Source organism: Octodon degus, unplaced genomic scaffold (assembly GCF_000260255.1).
Source record: "Octodon degus isolate 3935 unplaced genomic scaffold, OctDeg1.0 scaffold00087, whole genome shotgun sequence".
In the NCBI taxonomy this organism is placed as follows: Eukaryota; Metazoa; Chordata; class Mammalia; order Rodentia; family Octodontidae; genus Octodon; species Octodon degus.
In genome coordinates, this window is record NW_004524663.1 from 2675058 (window position 1) to 2690314 (window position 15257).

General features: G+C 47.8%; 1 protein-coding gene across 6 annotated transcripts in view; it reads left to right on the forward strand.

Annotated features, from left to right (window-relative positions):
• The window catches only part of Trpm3 (transient receptor potential cation channel subfamily M member 3), a 333483-nt gene that overhangs the window by 233794 nt on the left and 84432 nt on the right, over positions 1–15257 (forward strand). For all 6 annotated transcript variants that reach the window (XM_004637157.2, XM_023721897.1, XM_023721896.1 and 3 more), the window contains exons 12-16: positions 446–496; positions 8017–8157; positions 11272–11301; positions 12051–12340; positions 13140–13368. In XM_004637157.2, coding sequence (XP_004637214.1) covers positions 446–496; positions 8017–8157; positions 11272–11301; positions 12051–12340; positions 13140–13368 — 741 coding nt within the window. The remainder of the gene's footprint in view (positions 1–445; positions 497–8016; positions 8158–11271; positions 11302–12050; positions 12341–13139; positions 13369–15257) is intronic.

Genomic DNA, 15257 nt, shown 5'->3' on the forward strand with positions numbered 1-15257 from the left:
GAATGCTAAAGCCCATTTAGCCTAAAGTATTTTCTGTCAGCCCTTTCACAGAAAAGGTTAGCCAAGACCTTCTCCTGAGACAATTTCTCATTGATTATGGAAAATAAAGAGGTTGCAATGACAAGGTGCTGAAGTGTTTTTCCAGTGGGTAAATTGGCCCCTCTTTCTCCCTGTGGCAAAAACGACCTCCTCCAATGCTGTTTGAGCCCAGGGGCCAACAGAGCTGCCTGGATCCCTTACGAAGCTAGAACCATCACCTCACACATAGTTTCGTGATGAAAATCAACCTGGAATCTGCCAGCGCATTTGCTGAGAAAGACTGACCCCTGAGCAGCTAGCACAAGGCGCACCACAGTGAGCTGCCCTCCACAGCTAGACCCTCCGTGCCTTGGCGGCAAGAGCCCCTGACTAGCAAAACTGTTTGATTCTTCTTTATTGTTTTCAGAGACACGGGCCCTCAAACACATTGTACCACTTGGTCAGGGATGTCAAAAAGGTAAGAAACCTCTGGCCCGCGGGTCAGAGGCTCCGTCTTGCTGCTTGCTGTGGGTAGAAAGCGCCTGTTTTGCATGAACTGCAGAGCAACCCTGCCCCGGCCAGCACCGTGCCCTGCAGTGTGCGTCTGTCCTCTAACTCTGACTCCTCTGCTTCCAACGCAGCTGTGGTTTTACCTCCATCGCCATGGTTTTGATGCTTTCGTTGGATGTAATGCTTTGGATGGTGAGACTAGGCTTCCCCCCGCTGCGTGGATTTATGCCAGTGCCCGGAGCTCTCACTGCCCCGCGCTGTTGGGGCACCTGCTCTCACTCTGCCACACTCACCGCAGGAGCACCTGCCTTTGCAAGCTCCTGGGACAGTGTCCAGACCAGGGTCGCATAGAGCGCTGTAAAACAGCCCCCGAAGACTCCGAGAGATGTGGTCTAAGAACACGTGCATTCCATGCTTCCAATGTTTTAGTTTATCCAGACTATTTTTTAACACTCATCATTTCATTTGATTAAAACATAAAACTGAGAGTCAGCCAGATAGCTCAGCAGACTAAGAGCCTGCTTAGGCAAGCACAGGGAACAGGGCTCGATCCCTGGCACCACATGCCGAGCCGGCCCTGCCCCCAGGGCACACTGACCGGGCCACCAAGACTGGGCATGGTGGCACATACCTATAATCCCAGCACTGGGGAGACTGAAAACAAGAGGATCACTGTGAGTCCGCGCTGCATAGTGAGACCCTGTACCAAATACATAAAAATAATTATAATAACTAATAAATAAATAAAACAAAGCTGTAGAATTATTCATGTTTTACAGATGAGGGGGCTGAAACACAAGGGGTGAGAACTCTATCAGATGATTAGTGAGGAGCGAGGAGTACAGCGAGATGCTTGAAGTAACGGTAAAATAAGAGTGACCGTGATTTAGTGCTGCTGGGTGCACACCACTGGAATAAGCTTTCTGTGCATCTCAGCTCATTTGCTTCTCATAACTTTGAGCAGAATTACGTGACCACTGCCAGGTCACCAATGCCTGTGCTTCCCGGCGAGCAGGATGTCGCATAGGACGTCAGGTTGTAGCTCAGCCAAAGCTGTTCTCTCCTGCCCCCACCGGCTCTTTCAGGGGTAGCCCAGGATGTGAACCCTTCAGCCCACAGGGCCTCAGATACATGCACTCACAGGTACACCCATGTGTGTGTGCGCGCGTGTGCACACACACACAACAGCTGGTAGCAATTCTTCAACAAAGTCTGTAGGACACACTCAGCCAAAGCTACAGAGTGGCAAAACCCAAAGCATAATTTCTCATCTTCTAAGAAATCATGGCATAGAACCGACCTCAGGGACACTGTCATAAAATTTAAATTTTTGCTTCAAAAGATCAAGCAAAGGCCCTGAGGCTGCTGATTTATCTATTTTAATATGCTAGACTTTTGATAGCAATGAGTAAAGGGCATGTTCTTTAAAACTCTTTTTTTTTTTTTTTTTTTTTTTTGTGCCTTGCAAATTTCCTTCAGTCTCCATGGGACCTCAACAAAGATGTTTTGGTTTTTTTCTCCCTTAAATCTACGTGACCAGCAAAGTCTCCATCCTCGAGTGAGGCAGCAGTGCTCTGCCAACTGCACCCTACCTGGAGGACCTCGCTACTAAGGTCCCACTTTTCCTTCCACTGTCCCTCCTGAGCCGTGGCATCTGCTGGCCCTAAGCAAATACAGTTCCCTTTTCTCCAAGTCTTCCAGTTTTGCTCAGTTAACCCTGGCTTAAAATGCCTGGAAACTGAACTCAGACGGTTCGTAGTACACAGTCCGTGTGAATTCTTTGCCTCTTGTTGCTCATGTTCAGCTGAATGTCTTGAGCTTTACCTGAAGTACTAAAGCAGCTCCCCTCGGCCCATTGCCCCAGCAACGTCCCGCTGGACAGGCTGTGCAGCCTCAGCCCCGCGTCTAGCTCGGGCAGCCAGAGCCCTCTGACAGTTCCCTCACTGCAGCCACTGCTCCCCGCAGCAGTGGTCTCCTCAGATCATCAAGGGGATCTGTGCAGTTAAAGCTCCAGGAGCACAAACCACTGAAATCCCTCCCTCTATCTCTCTCCATCCCACAGCAGTGGCTCTGCAGGATCGTCTTGCCTTTTCTGAAACCCCCGGAGCTGCTCCTACCTTTGCACACGTCAACTGTACCACTGAAAGGCATGGAAGGTCTCCTTCAGGCTGCCTTCTTAGCTCAAAATAGACCTCACACACAAATAGACTAATGAGGAATAACAAGGTGCTTAAGAACTTGGAAGGAAAGGGGATTAGATACGAGGAGAAATTACTTTTAAGGGAGATTGAAATACTAACGCAAACAAATTGTGACGCAAGCATCGGTTGACTTACTAAGTCAGTAACTAGGCAAGAAGAGAACTGCTCTGGCCTAGGAACCATGTGTTGTTTTACCCAAGAGAAGAAGCTGTGATGAGGTGGACTTTGGAGGAGGCAGGGGCTATAAATGGAGACTCCAGTGGTCTCTACTAAAGCCATGTTTGGGCCATTGGTGACTGAGGATTATCCCATAGTCCAAGCAGCCGGAAGTGCCGGAAGTTTGGGTTGTGGACAGGGAACTTGGAAATGATGCTGTTTGCTGTGTATTTCTTAAGGCGAATGAGAGAAAAATCAAGCGACTTTTTCATAGGGTTCCATATAACTTCCAGCAATTTAAGTCAATGAGTTACTCAGAGCTATAAAAACTAGGTTTAAAATGCGAACCGAGTCTTGGAAACTTTAAAGCACCTACATGTAAGGAACAGCATAAGTTACACGTGCGATCTTCTTTACAGCTGTGGGGTGATACATATATCCACTGAACCTGGGAAAAATTAACCAGTGAATTATAAACTCTGCTTCAAATTACTGTTTGTGTCTTAGAAACACAGGTCCGGACCTTAACATAAATTTTGATGTCTGAAAAATTAACTGTAAATACTTCCCGTAAGTGCAGGGAGGGCATTCAGGGGTCATGTGATCATCCTAACCCTAAATCAACCAAAATGACACAGAAGAGAACGGCTCCCACGCTAGTCTCCAGATCTCACGTTTGTATCAAGGGAGCAATCTAGGAACAAAGAGGCAGAGTTGCTATTGAGCGTCCATCAGAAATTTAAATCGATACAAGCCAATCCAATTTCTTCGACTGCTTCTACGCATAAATCCATTGACTGTACCAGCATTGTCATATTAAACCGGAGCAGCCCAAGTCTGTCTGCTTTCTGTGAAATATAACCTGCCATTTTAGTAGCTGTCTGCTCGATTTGTGCCTCTGTATGTTTCAAAGTAGTAGTTTTTCTTTCCTAAGATTAAATGTGCTAATTCTTCAGATTCCCTGGCCTGGACTACCCCTCCCCCACCGAAGACAGGTGCTAGTTAAGTATCATAGAGAAGCAGCAGTGAAGTTATGAGTAGTTTAAAAATCCGTTTTCATAGGAGCTAAGACCCAGAGCTTTGCAGAAGGAAGTGGGCAGGGGGGACTAGGTATATCGGACACTTTGGGTAAGAAAGACCGACTGCCCAGTCTCTGGCTTTGCTAATCCCCCGCCCTGGGCTACCATCTCCTCTCCCTGAACCTCACCAAGCTAAGCCTCACCTGACCAGCACGGGCACCTCAGCCAACACTTCCTGATTATAAAAATCGTCCCAGGGTCATCTTTTCCTCACGCTCCCTTTTCACGCATCAGAAGGAAACAACCTTGTTTCCAAGGCTTGTTATCAGTGTTTTTTAAGTTTCTAGACAGTAGAAATCTGATAATAGTATTATGAGCAGTTCATTTTGAAGAGCAGATTCAATCGGTGAATCGGAACTGTGCTCTGTACAGTTGCCTTAAGCAAGGCAGGGAAGAAATCTTACCTTCAGAGTCGTCATTCAGGGCATAATAAAAGCAGACGCCAACTTCAGGTCCCTAAGCTGCGCCCTTCCCTGGGCCCAGGCCTCTCTAGTGAGTCACTCGAATCACGCGGCCCACCCTGCCTGGCTCAGAATGAACCGGAAATGCAATCCTGTTCAGGCTTTGCCAGTTACCAATTTAAGGACCCCGAAGGTGGGGGAGGGAACCAAAAGCAGGTAGAACAAAGGGTTACTGCAGTGTCAGATTTGACTTCCCATTTGGAAAGGTCTAAGCAGAGGAAGACTCCTCCAGAAGGTGTTTGGACATTACCTGTTGGGCTGTGAGGTGCCGTTCACCTTCTCCCAGGATGGATGCTGTGAACATACCCCACCCCTTGATTATGCCCTTACCACCCGCGGCTCGCACCCCCAGTTCCGCTGGCCCAACTCCAGGGGACAGGCGGAGGCTCCATCCACCGCAGCTCTGCGCAGGCTCTGGCCCAGTGAGGCTGCCGGGCCCTGATGACACACCAGGATCTGTGGAAGCTCAGGAGCTTCGGTGTAGCCATGTGCCAACCCCTGTGTTCCCAACAGGAACTTAGGTGCCAGGAAGAAAGTGATCCGCCCAGACTCGCGGGGACGGGGCCAAGAGCACGGCCCGCCCAGGGCCGCCTCTGAGGAACTGTCTCTTTGCCAGTATGAGGAAGGTCCCGTCTGGACATCAGGGCCTTCCCAGGAGGGGCAGTGCAAACAAGCGCAGGTCACAGGTGGTCAAGGCCACAGGGCCAGCCCCTCAGGGGCACAGCGCGGCCTTTGCCTTGGGCGTGCACCGGGACGCAGTTATTCCAAGAGGCCTAAACTGCACCAACTGCATTCCCTTTATAAAATGCAAGTCTGCCTGCCCCAAAAAAGTTTCCACTCTTTCTGTTAAAAAATATAAAACAGATTTCCCTTCATTTTTCTGGTCCCAAAAGTCGCTGGAAAGAAACAAATGCGATTGCAGGCGGACTGGAGCACATTAGTTGCAAACGTTTCCTCCTGGGGATACAACTTTCTCCTCCGCCTCCCTGCGGGCTCCTGAGCGCTGTTGGGCGGGCGAACATCGCCCTCTGGTGGGCAAACAGAAGCAAGCCAGTTCCTGCTCCCTTTGCACGAAGCCCTGTGAGGACGGAATCCAAGGGAACTCTGTCCTGCCGGGATCTGACCACTCAGAAATCACTCTAATAAATAATCAGTCATATAGAAGAACGTTCTACTGCCTTCCTTAGCGGCACGTCCCCTTAATCCCTCTCAATGAGTAAAATCATTTTGTAAAAATGCTTCATTTGCTCTTAAATTTTTACTAACTATGAATTTCACTACTATCCCCACCTGACAACACCCCCTCTCATAGACCCCTCAAAAACAACTATTACCATTAGTTATGGATCGTCTTAAGACAAAAATGTTAAGTGAAATAACTCAGATATGCAAGCTTAAATGCCACATGGTTTCTCTTATCTGAGAAACTCAAAGTATAAATAATTTAAAGCACAAAATAGAAGATAGATAATAGCAAACATGCCAGGTATGGTGGTGCACACCTGTAATCCCAGCACTCTGGAAGCTGAGGCAGGAAGATCTCTGCGAGTTCAAAGCCATCCTAGCCTACATGGTGAGTTAAAGGACAGCCTGAACTGCACAGCAAGACCCTGCCATTCAGTATTGGTCATTGGGCAATCCTGGTATCTTGTTCTTAGAACTCAAACTAATGATCAGACCTAATTTTCTCCAAACAAAATAGGAAGTAGGCTATTAGCCAGGTTTTAAATTTAGGAAACTTTTCCATTAAAAGTAGAAGGGAAGAAAGAGGCCCTGCAGAAAGAGGCCGCTTCATACACTGTAAATAGGAGCCCCCTCCGCTGACACAGGCCAGGCTTTCAATTGCGCCTGTCTCTCAGGGACAAGGCCAGCAAGGCCTGAGAGGCTGTGAGCTGCAAACTGACACTTCCTCACAGGAAGTGTGTGTGGCGGGGACTGGCCCTGACAGGCCCTGTCGCCTGCCCTCCACACACAGCCGCACCTGTGTGCAGCACAGCCTGAAGCTGGGCCCTGCTGCCCTGCCTGCCACAATGAAGAAAAGCCATTCCATGAGTAGCTACCTCTCAAGCTCAGCTCGGACTTTCTCTGGGCTCCTTCTTTAATATTTTTGGCTGAGCTTCCCATGCCAAAGTCAAGCCATTGATCTTTCTTTGCGGCCTCAGGATGACTTTCCTCCCTGAGTCAGCTTCATACGGTAATCTTCAAACAAAAGAGATTTTGAAATTCTGAGAAAGGAGGAAGGACCGCAGAGACCCCTCTTGGGGAGGGACAGTTCAGCTAATGACATGGGTCTCAGGCTGGGCCGCGTCTTAGTCACGTCCCTCATGGCTGAGAGCCAGCAGCCCACACAGCAGCCTAAGGGAAGAGAGGTTTCTCTAGCTCATGTTTCAGCCCACATTCCTGGCTGCAAGGCAGCTTTTCCTGCAAAGGGTGTGGTGTGTGGAGTTGTTCACACATGCAGACAGGAAGCCGAGGGAGCCAAAGGAGGAATAGGAGAGGAGCCATACCTTCCGGCCATGCCCCACCGACCCAACTCCCGCAGGAAAAGAAAGAAAGAAAGAAAGAAAGAAAGAAAGAAAGAAAGAAAGAAAGAAAGAAAGAAAGAAAGAAAGAAAGAGCTCCTTAATTCTGGGAAAGTATTTCATTGATAAAATTTTTTTCTCCTATTCCTCCCTGTCTCTCTTTAACCGTGAGGATTCTCATGCACGATTTCTTCCTGATGCCCAAGTCCCTTTCCTATACACCTCGCTTTAGAAAAAAAATGTGCCTTTTTTAAAAAAATTTAAGGGCTGGCCAAATAGCTCAGCGGATTAAAGCACCTGCAAGCAGGAGCAGGGGCCGAAGGTTCGATCCCCGGGCCTGCTGTGCCCCCTCCCCCCACCCCCCAGGGCACCCTGAGAAGGCAATTGAAACTGGGCGTCTTGGCGCGCACCTATAATCCCAGCTCTTGGGAGGCTGTAAACAGGAAAATCACTATGAGTCCGATCTAGTAGTGAGATCCTGAATACCCTATAGACCCTTCCCTTAAAAATACAAAATAAATAAAATAAAAAATTTGTTTCAGTAGGGGCTTGAATTAAAGAAGAGCTGAGCTCTAAGCAAGCCCAGGCCTTAGTAATGGGTCTCATCTTCTAGGCGGAGTCTTCCATGAATGAAGGGGAAAGAAGGTCAGTGAGCCCCGAGCTGAGCGCAGGGACAGGCCTGGGTCGGAGTCAGGAGGGGCTGGGACCTCGGGGAGCCTCGAGGCCGGGGATGAGACCATTGTGCCATGTCTCGCCTTGTATTTCTTTCTGCTACACTGGTGTTTTTTTCTCCCCAGCTGAAGACTTGAATAAATACTTTGATTTTCTGTTATTGCCGACGATTACTGCATCTGCTTATTTAACTTATGTCTTCTTTCCAAGCGAGAATATCCAGGTTTCGGTTGGATCTATTTTAAGGTGAATTAATTAACCAGCATAATAATACATTCATGTTTCTTTTTTCATTATATTTTTTACTCTAAAATAGTTACAGAGCACACGCAATAGAATCCCTAGCAAACCACGTTGTCTTTTGGGTCTGTCTGTCTGTCTCCTTCCTCCCTGTCAGGGGAACCTGCCGCCAGACTACAGAATCAGCCTGATTGACATCGGCCTGGTGATCGAGTACCTGATGGGCGGGGCCTACCGCTGCAACTACACCCGCAAGCGCTTCCGGACCCTGTACCACAACCTCTTCGGGCCCAAGAGGGTGAGGCTGGAGGGGCAGCAGGGGGCACTGGCGAGGCCTCTCTGTCTCCTGGGGGGAGGGGGCGAGGAGCTAACTGCTCCTCCTCTTTCTTCTTTCCAGTCTGTTCATCTTTTAATTTTTCCTTTCTTTTGGCTGGTATGCTTGTGCTGCATAGCAATTATGCAGGGGAATTGGCATGGATCCATATCGAATCCGTACCGGATTACCTCCACTTCTGCACTGAAGTGACAGCCTGGCTTGGGCCGTCAGGAAAGTGTTGGACTGGCATGCAACAGTACGGGAGCTCTAAGGGCTGCTTCCCTTCCGTCCCGAGGAGCAGCACTGAGACACACAGTTCCCAAGCCCTTAACTTCCCTAAAATTCCTTGAAAAAAAGAAAGGCCCCTTGCAACCGCCGGGCCAAGGGGAAAAAAGGCAGGCAAGCCCCGCCGGGAACAAAAGCCCCAAAACCCGCAAACCCAACCAACTGCAAAGCCAAAGGCAAAAAAAAAATGCAAAACCGAAGCCAACCCGGGGTAAAAAACAAAAACAAGGCCCAAAAAAAAAAAAGAAGCCCGGGGTCCAACCCCCCCGGCAAGGCCGGCCCCCCCCCCCGGGCAACCCGAAGCCCCAAACGAAAACGGGGGGCCGGGCCCAACCCCGGAAAGCCAACCGTTAAGAAGCCGAAAAAAAAAAAAACAACAACGGGCCGAACCAAAAAAGGAAAAACCGGAAAACCCGGAACAAAAAAAATAAAAAAAAAAAAAAAGGCCCGGCAAAAAACCCAACCAAATAAAAAAGCCAAAAACAAGGGCAAGGGCCCGGGGGTTGAACCCCGGGCCTTCTGTGCTGGTCCTGACCCCAAAACTCGCTGAGACAGTACTTGAGACTGGGCGTGGTGGCGCGCGCCTGTAATCCCAGTTCTTGGGAAGCTATAAACAGGCGTATGACTACGAGTCCGATCTAGTAGTGAGACCCTGAACACCCTGTAGACCCTTCCCTAAAATACAATAAATAAATAAATAAGAACACTGGAGATAGAGCTTACTGGAGCACGCAGGTTGGAGCCCCAATTTGGGGGTGAGGACAACCCAGTAACATCGCAGTATAACTATGAACAGAGCTTGGCCCTCACACACCTCAGACACCCCCGTGAATGCAGGGACCCTCCAGTGAATCCATGGACAACACTTTGAGCATCGTTTTTCAAGCTAGAAATGGGCAGGATTTTTCTTTCTTTCCTGTTACATTTTTATTACTGTCTTTAATGTTTTTATCTTATTTTTTATAGGTTTTTAAAAATTGACTTGTAAGCTTTTTATGTTTAATAAAACTTTCCTGTGATTATGAAAACACTTTATAGGACTAGTAGAGAGTTTTGAAAACACCAAAAGAGTATAAATGGTGGAGGCAGGAAGGACCCACAGATTGTAGACTGGTGGTCATTTTCAAAGCCAAAAGAGAAAGGGAGAGAGGCAAGGCTGAAGCTCCAGCCTGAATGGTCACCAGCATCCAGAAGGACTGTATCTCTGTCACCTTTCGGGCACTCAAGTGACTCCCAAGGTGCCTCCCCACCGTCTGGCACCCTCAGCAGCCAGGCCCACCCTTCTCACCCCTCAAATGCAGCTTGATATCCTCCCCCCACCTTGTTCAGTATAAATCCAGTTCTGTCATGTGCTGAGGTGCCTTCTCTTGTCATCCCCAGACCCTGCCTATCTCCCATGTTCCCTGCACAGACAGGGACACTAGCTTGGGCCACCATGGGGACTGCCTCTGGGCCATCAGCACAGGGCGATAGCCAGCAGGAAGGATCTGCGAAGAATATCCCTGGTCTCCAGAAAGGAGGGTGTTGGGAAGCTTGAGAAAGACTTCATTTGATCTGTTTGGTTGAATGTGCCATTGGGCATCTGTCTCAAGCTGTTCCTGCTGCTATAACATAACACTGTAGGGAGCCAGGCACGCCTATAATCCCAGCATTTGGAAGGCCGAGGCAGGAGGATCACCTTGAGTGTGAGGACAGTCTGAGCTACATCATGAGTTCAAGACCAACCTGAACTACATAGTAAGACCCTCTCTCAGAGAGAGACAGAGAGAGAGAGAGGGAGAGGGGGAAAAACAGGGGGAGAGAGAGAGAGAGAGAAACAGACCCCAAAAAACCCTACATAGTTCCTAAGCAACAAAAATCTATTTTTCACAATTCTGGAGGCTGGAAAGCCCAGGACTGAGGCCCCACCAGATTCAATATCCAGTGAAGGCCTGTTTCCTGGTGCGTAGGCCCCACCCATTGACTGTCCTCACAAGGTAGAAAGGTCAAGCGAGCTCCCCAGGCCTTTTTTCTTTTTGTTTCTAGGGTGGGGTTTTGTTTGGGTGGGGTTTTGTTTTGGGGGACTTGGGATAGTCTCACTAAGTTGCCTAGGTTGGCCTTAAACTCATGACCCTCCTGCCTCTGCTTCCTGAATGCCAAGATTCCTGCCATGGCCCCTTTTATGAGGGCACTAATCTCATTTAGAAGAGTTCTTCCCACTTGACCCATCCCAATCCAGTATGGTGCATGACCTCAGGGAGAAAAAATTTGTTTGTTTTGGTTTGGTTTGATTTGGTTTTTGAGAGGACCTCACCGCGTACTTCAGGCTGGCCTTGACATAACTATGTAAGCCAGGCTGGCCTAGAACCGTCGGTCATCCTCCTGCTTCAGTAGCCACAGTGCTGGGATTATAGCCACATGCCATTATGCCTAGCAGAGTTAGGATTGCATCACCTGAATTTGAACAGAAGCAAACTTTCGGATCACAGTGCTCATTCAGATCCTGGATTCCAGGAAGGCGTCCGCCAAGCAGGATAGTTATGGGAAGGTAGGAGAAATCTGAGTCCACAAGACACTATGACCTATGACTACCTAACTACCCTTATGTAGTCTAGTTCTCTACAGTTTCCTAATTTTCTGTGATATGATTCACCAAAAATCATGAAATTCCTAATTCTCCTAGAATTTCTCAAAAAAAATTCCACTAGTCATATTTTAGTCAGTGAAATAAATTAAGTATAAAAGTTCCTCTACTGCTTGCCCAAGATATAGTAGGGTTCTTTCCTTCATGAAAGAAAGCTCTAACTTTGTTCATAACATTTTTTTTAACAGCCCAAAGCCTTGAAGCTTCTGGGAATGGAGGTAAGTGTTTGCTCAAGTTATTAGTGTCAATTATCCTCTTTATTACCTATTTGAAAGATCTATGAGCTCATTTGGGAAGTAAAAGTTAGTACATGATTCTAAGATAAATATTTTCCAAATGTCAGAAGGACAGCTCACAATAGCTTTGAAAATTCCACCATGAGGTTTTATATTAGCATTGCAAACAAGATAAATAAATCTTATTTGATATACTGATTTGAAAACCAAGGAAGTATATAAATTCCAGTAAGCAAACTTTATTCATGGATATTTACAAATGACAATAGAGCCACAGGCCAGAACTGCTGCACAAATGCAGAAACTCAAGAAAGATTATATTTCTGTCTTTGTCCAAATGCTATTGTCATGCACAGAGACACAACTATAGGACATTCTTGTCCTTTCTGCAAAAAGGGTAGCGCTGTCCCTATGAGGCACAAACAACCCTAGCTCTAGTACATAAAAAGAAATGGGAAAAAGTAAAACAAACAAACAAACAAAAGGCCCATTAAAAGACATTTTAAATGGAAGTAAACTGACATGGGCCTGTAGGGCTATACTTAAGCATTTACCATAAATTATTTAAAAAGTAGCCAGGGATGAGCTTGAGTTCTTTTAGGATGGAAGCTGGCCTGCTTCATTTCAGAAGGGAGCCCAAGTTGAGCCAATGGAGAATGTAGAAGAATTTTGTGACAGATCAACCTGATGCATTTCCAATTCGCCCTGTATGTCTGTCTCTAAAACCACAGGATGATATTCCCTTGAGGCGAGGGAGAAAGACAACCAAGAAGCGTGAAGAAGAAGTGGACATAGACTTGGACGACCCTGAGATCAACCATTTTCCTTTCCCCTTCCACGAGCTGATGGTGTGGGCCGTCCTCATGAAGAGGCAGAAGATGGCGCTGTTCTTCTGGCAGCATGGCGAGGAGGCCATGGCCAAGGCCTTGGTGGCCTGCAAGCTTTGCAAAGCCATGGCTCATGAGGCCTCTGAGAACGACATGGTTGATGACATTTCCCAGGAACTGAACCACAACTCAAGGTCGGCAGCCGAGCACATGGGAAAGTTAAGGGGAGGAGACAAGGGAGGGCAGGTTCCATATACCGAGACAGAACTTCATGGGAAGCCAGGGTACAGTGGCACATGCCTGTAATCCTAGCCACTAGGAGGGCTGAAGCAGGAGGATCACAAGCTCAAGGCCAACCTGGCCAATTTAAGAGGACCCTGTCCCACAATACGAAGAGCTGGGAGATGCAGCTCAGAGGCAGAGCATCTCTGGTTCTGATCCCCGGTACCACAAAGAAGAAGGGGCAGTGTCACCCCCATGATGCACACAGAACATGGGCCTGAATCATTCACTATGAGCTGCACAGCACTGCCTGTGGCAGGACACACAGATACAGGATGATTTGGGAGCATCCTCACCACTGCCCTAAGAGCTCAGTCGTATTGTCACATATTTCTACCAGCTGAGGACAGTGAGGCTCAGAGAAATTGGCTAACTTGGCCAAAGTCACACCTTTGTGCTTGGTAAGGCTGGGGTTTGAACCTGCAGTAGTCCATACATTTAAGAGGATGTGCTCCAGCCAGGGACCAGTGTGTCCACCTCCGCATCCATAGGCCTTGTGTTTGGGGCCTGCAGCATAGGAAAGCATGCCTAGCTAGGCTCCATCCTCAGTTCTGAACATGTTAGTGGATGCACATGGGTGTTGGCTGGATGAAGTCAGGAGCCGCCTAGCCCTCCCATGAAGCACTCCTCCACACTTAGCCAGTGGAACCCCACTTTTGTCACATTAGTGTCGAAGTGGTCTGAAGGACTCCTCTGTATGTTCCTTTTCAGGGACTTTGGCCAGTTGGCCGTGGAGCTCTTGGACCAATCCTATAAGCAGGATGAGCAGTTGGCCATGAAGCTGCTGACATATGAGTTGAAGAACTGGAGCAATGCCACGTGCCTGCAGCTGGCTGTGGCAGCCAAGCACCGAGACTTCATTGCACACACCTGCAGCCAGATGCTGCTCACTGACATGTGGATGGGTCGGCTGCGCATGCGCAAGAACTCAGGCCTCAAGGTCAGTGCACCTGAGAAGCCCCATCGGCTCGGATGGGGAGAGGGTGGGTTGGAGTTTGCCAAGCCAAATCTGCAGTGGGATTAGATAGCCTTTTATAACAGGGATGCTAAACACTGACCTCTGAGAAAAATCTCTTGTGCAGGGTTTGCATTTTCACGTAGAGGTGAGGGCCTCCCCGAGTCCTGCTGACTCAGAAGTCTGAGGATGGCTCCTAGACACTGGCATTTTTCAGATGATCCAAAGGTGATGGCCACACGCAGCTCCCATAGAGGTGCTATGTGCTCTAATACAAGCTACAGGTCACCAGCAGCCCTTCCTAGGCCATTTTTCCCCCACCAGGGTAGCCTGACCCACCAGGTGTCCTCTGTATTGGGTCATGGGGACAATGGTCCTATATGCTCAAGGAAAAAACTCAGTGAACTAAAAGTAAGATCAAACTGGATGTGGTGCATGCCTGTAATCCCAGCATTTGAGAGGCTGATGCAGGAGGATCACCATGAGTTTGTGGCCAGCCTGTGCTACACACTGAGCTCAAGGCCAGCCTGAACTACATAGCAAGACCCTGTAACAAAACAACAAAAAATAAACAAAGTGAGATCAGTGTGTCTGTCAAGGCCTTGCTCTGTAATCCTAATGTATTTTTTACACTGGTGCTGGAGAGTGTATGTCCCAGAATTAAACCCCCCAGCCACTGATCTATGCTCTTTTGTTTTTTCTTTGTCTTTTGTGTGTGTGTGTGTGTGTGTGTGTCTGTGTCTGTGTGAGAATGGGGATTGTATCTAGGGCCTTCACACTGAGCTGTTTCCTCAGTCCTTTTTTTTAATGTTTGAAACAGGGCCTCACTAAATTACTAAATTGCCCAAATTTGTCTCAAATTTGCATTCTTCCTCCTTCAGCCTCAGAGAGTGCTGGGATATTAGTCATGCACTACCATACCTAACTTATCTACTCTTAAATAAAGAAAAATGAGTCAGAGACCAGTCTGCATAACCCGAGTCCATTGTTTGGGTTTTTTAAATGTATTTGGCACAGGGTCTCACTATGCAGCTCAGACTCATAGTGACCTTCCTGTTTTCAGCCTCCCCAGTTCTGAGATTACAGGCATGCACCACCACACCTGGTCTCGGTGGCAGCTCAGCGTGCCCAGGGATAGGGCCGATGCAGCATGTGGTGCCAGGATCGAACCCTGGTCCCTGTGCTTAGTCCACTGGGCTATCTCATTGGCTCTCTGAGTCCACTTCTAAAGCTGTACCTGTAGAGTTCTATTTATATAGATTACCTTTTTAAAACATAGTAGTGAAGTGAGGCCTGGTGGCCTACACCTGTCAGCCCACACACTTCTAACCTGGGACATGAGGTAAGAGGATTGCAAATTCCAGCCTGGCCTGGCACATTAGTTCAATCCCTAGTACAAAAACAAACAACAACAACCACAATAACAAGCAGGCAGAAGACATAGCAAATCATTTTCCTTGGCTACCCTAGAACTTGAACAGACCGTGTTGGAGACTGTTGCTTTTAACAGAGGTGGAAACTTATAGATCTTTTGCTTTTGTTTGTTTGTGACGTGGGGCACTAAACCCCCGGCCTGACACGTTAGGCAAGTGCTCAGAGACTAGCCCACACCCCACCCCTGGTCTTGCCTTGTTTGAGACATTTTTCAATTGTTTTCTTCAATGATTTTCAAAGGAAAGTATTAATTTGAAAGAAGTAAATAAAAAAAGATAAAAAAAGATATGGTTTTTTTTTTTGGTTCCTTTTTGTTTGAATTTTTGTGATGCCAGCTTACTCTTAATTATAAATATATAGGGGCTGGGGAGATGGCTCAGTAGGATAAGCGCTTGACTGGCAAACTCAAGGATCTGAGTTCAATCCCCAGTTCTGAAAAA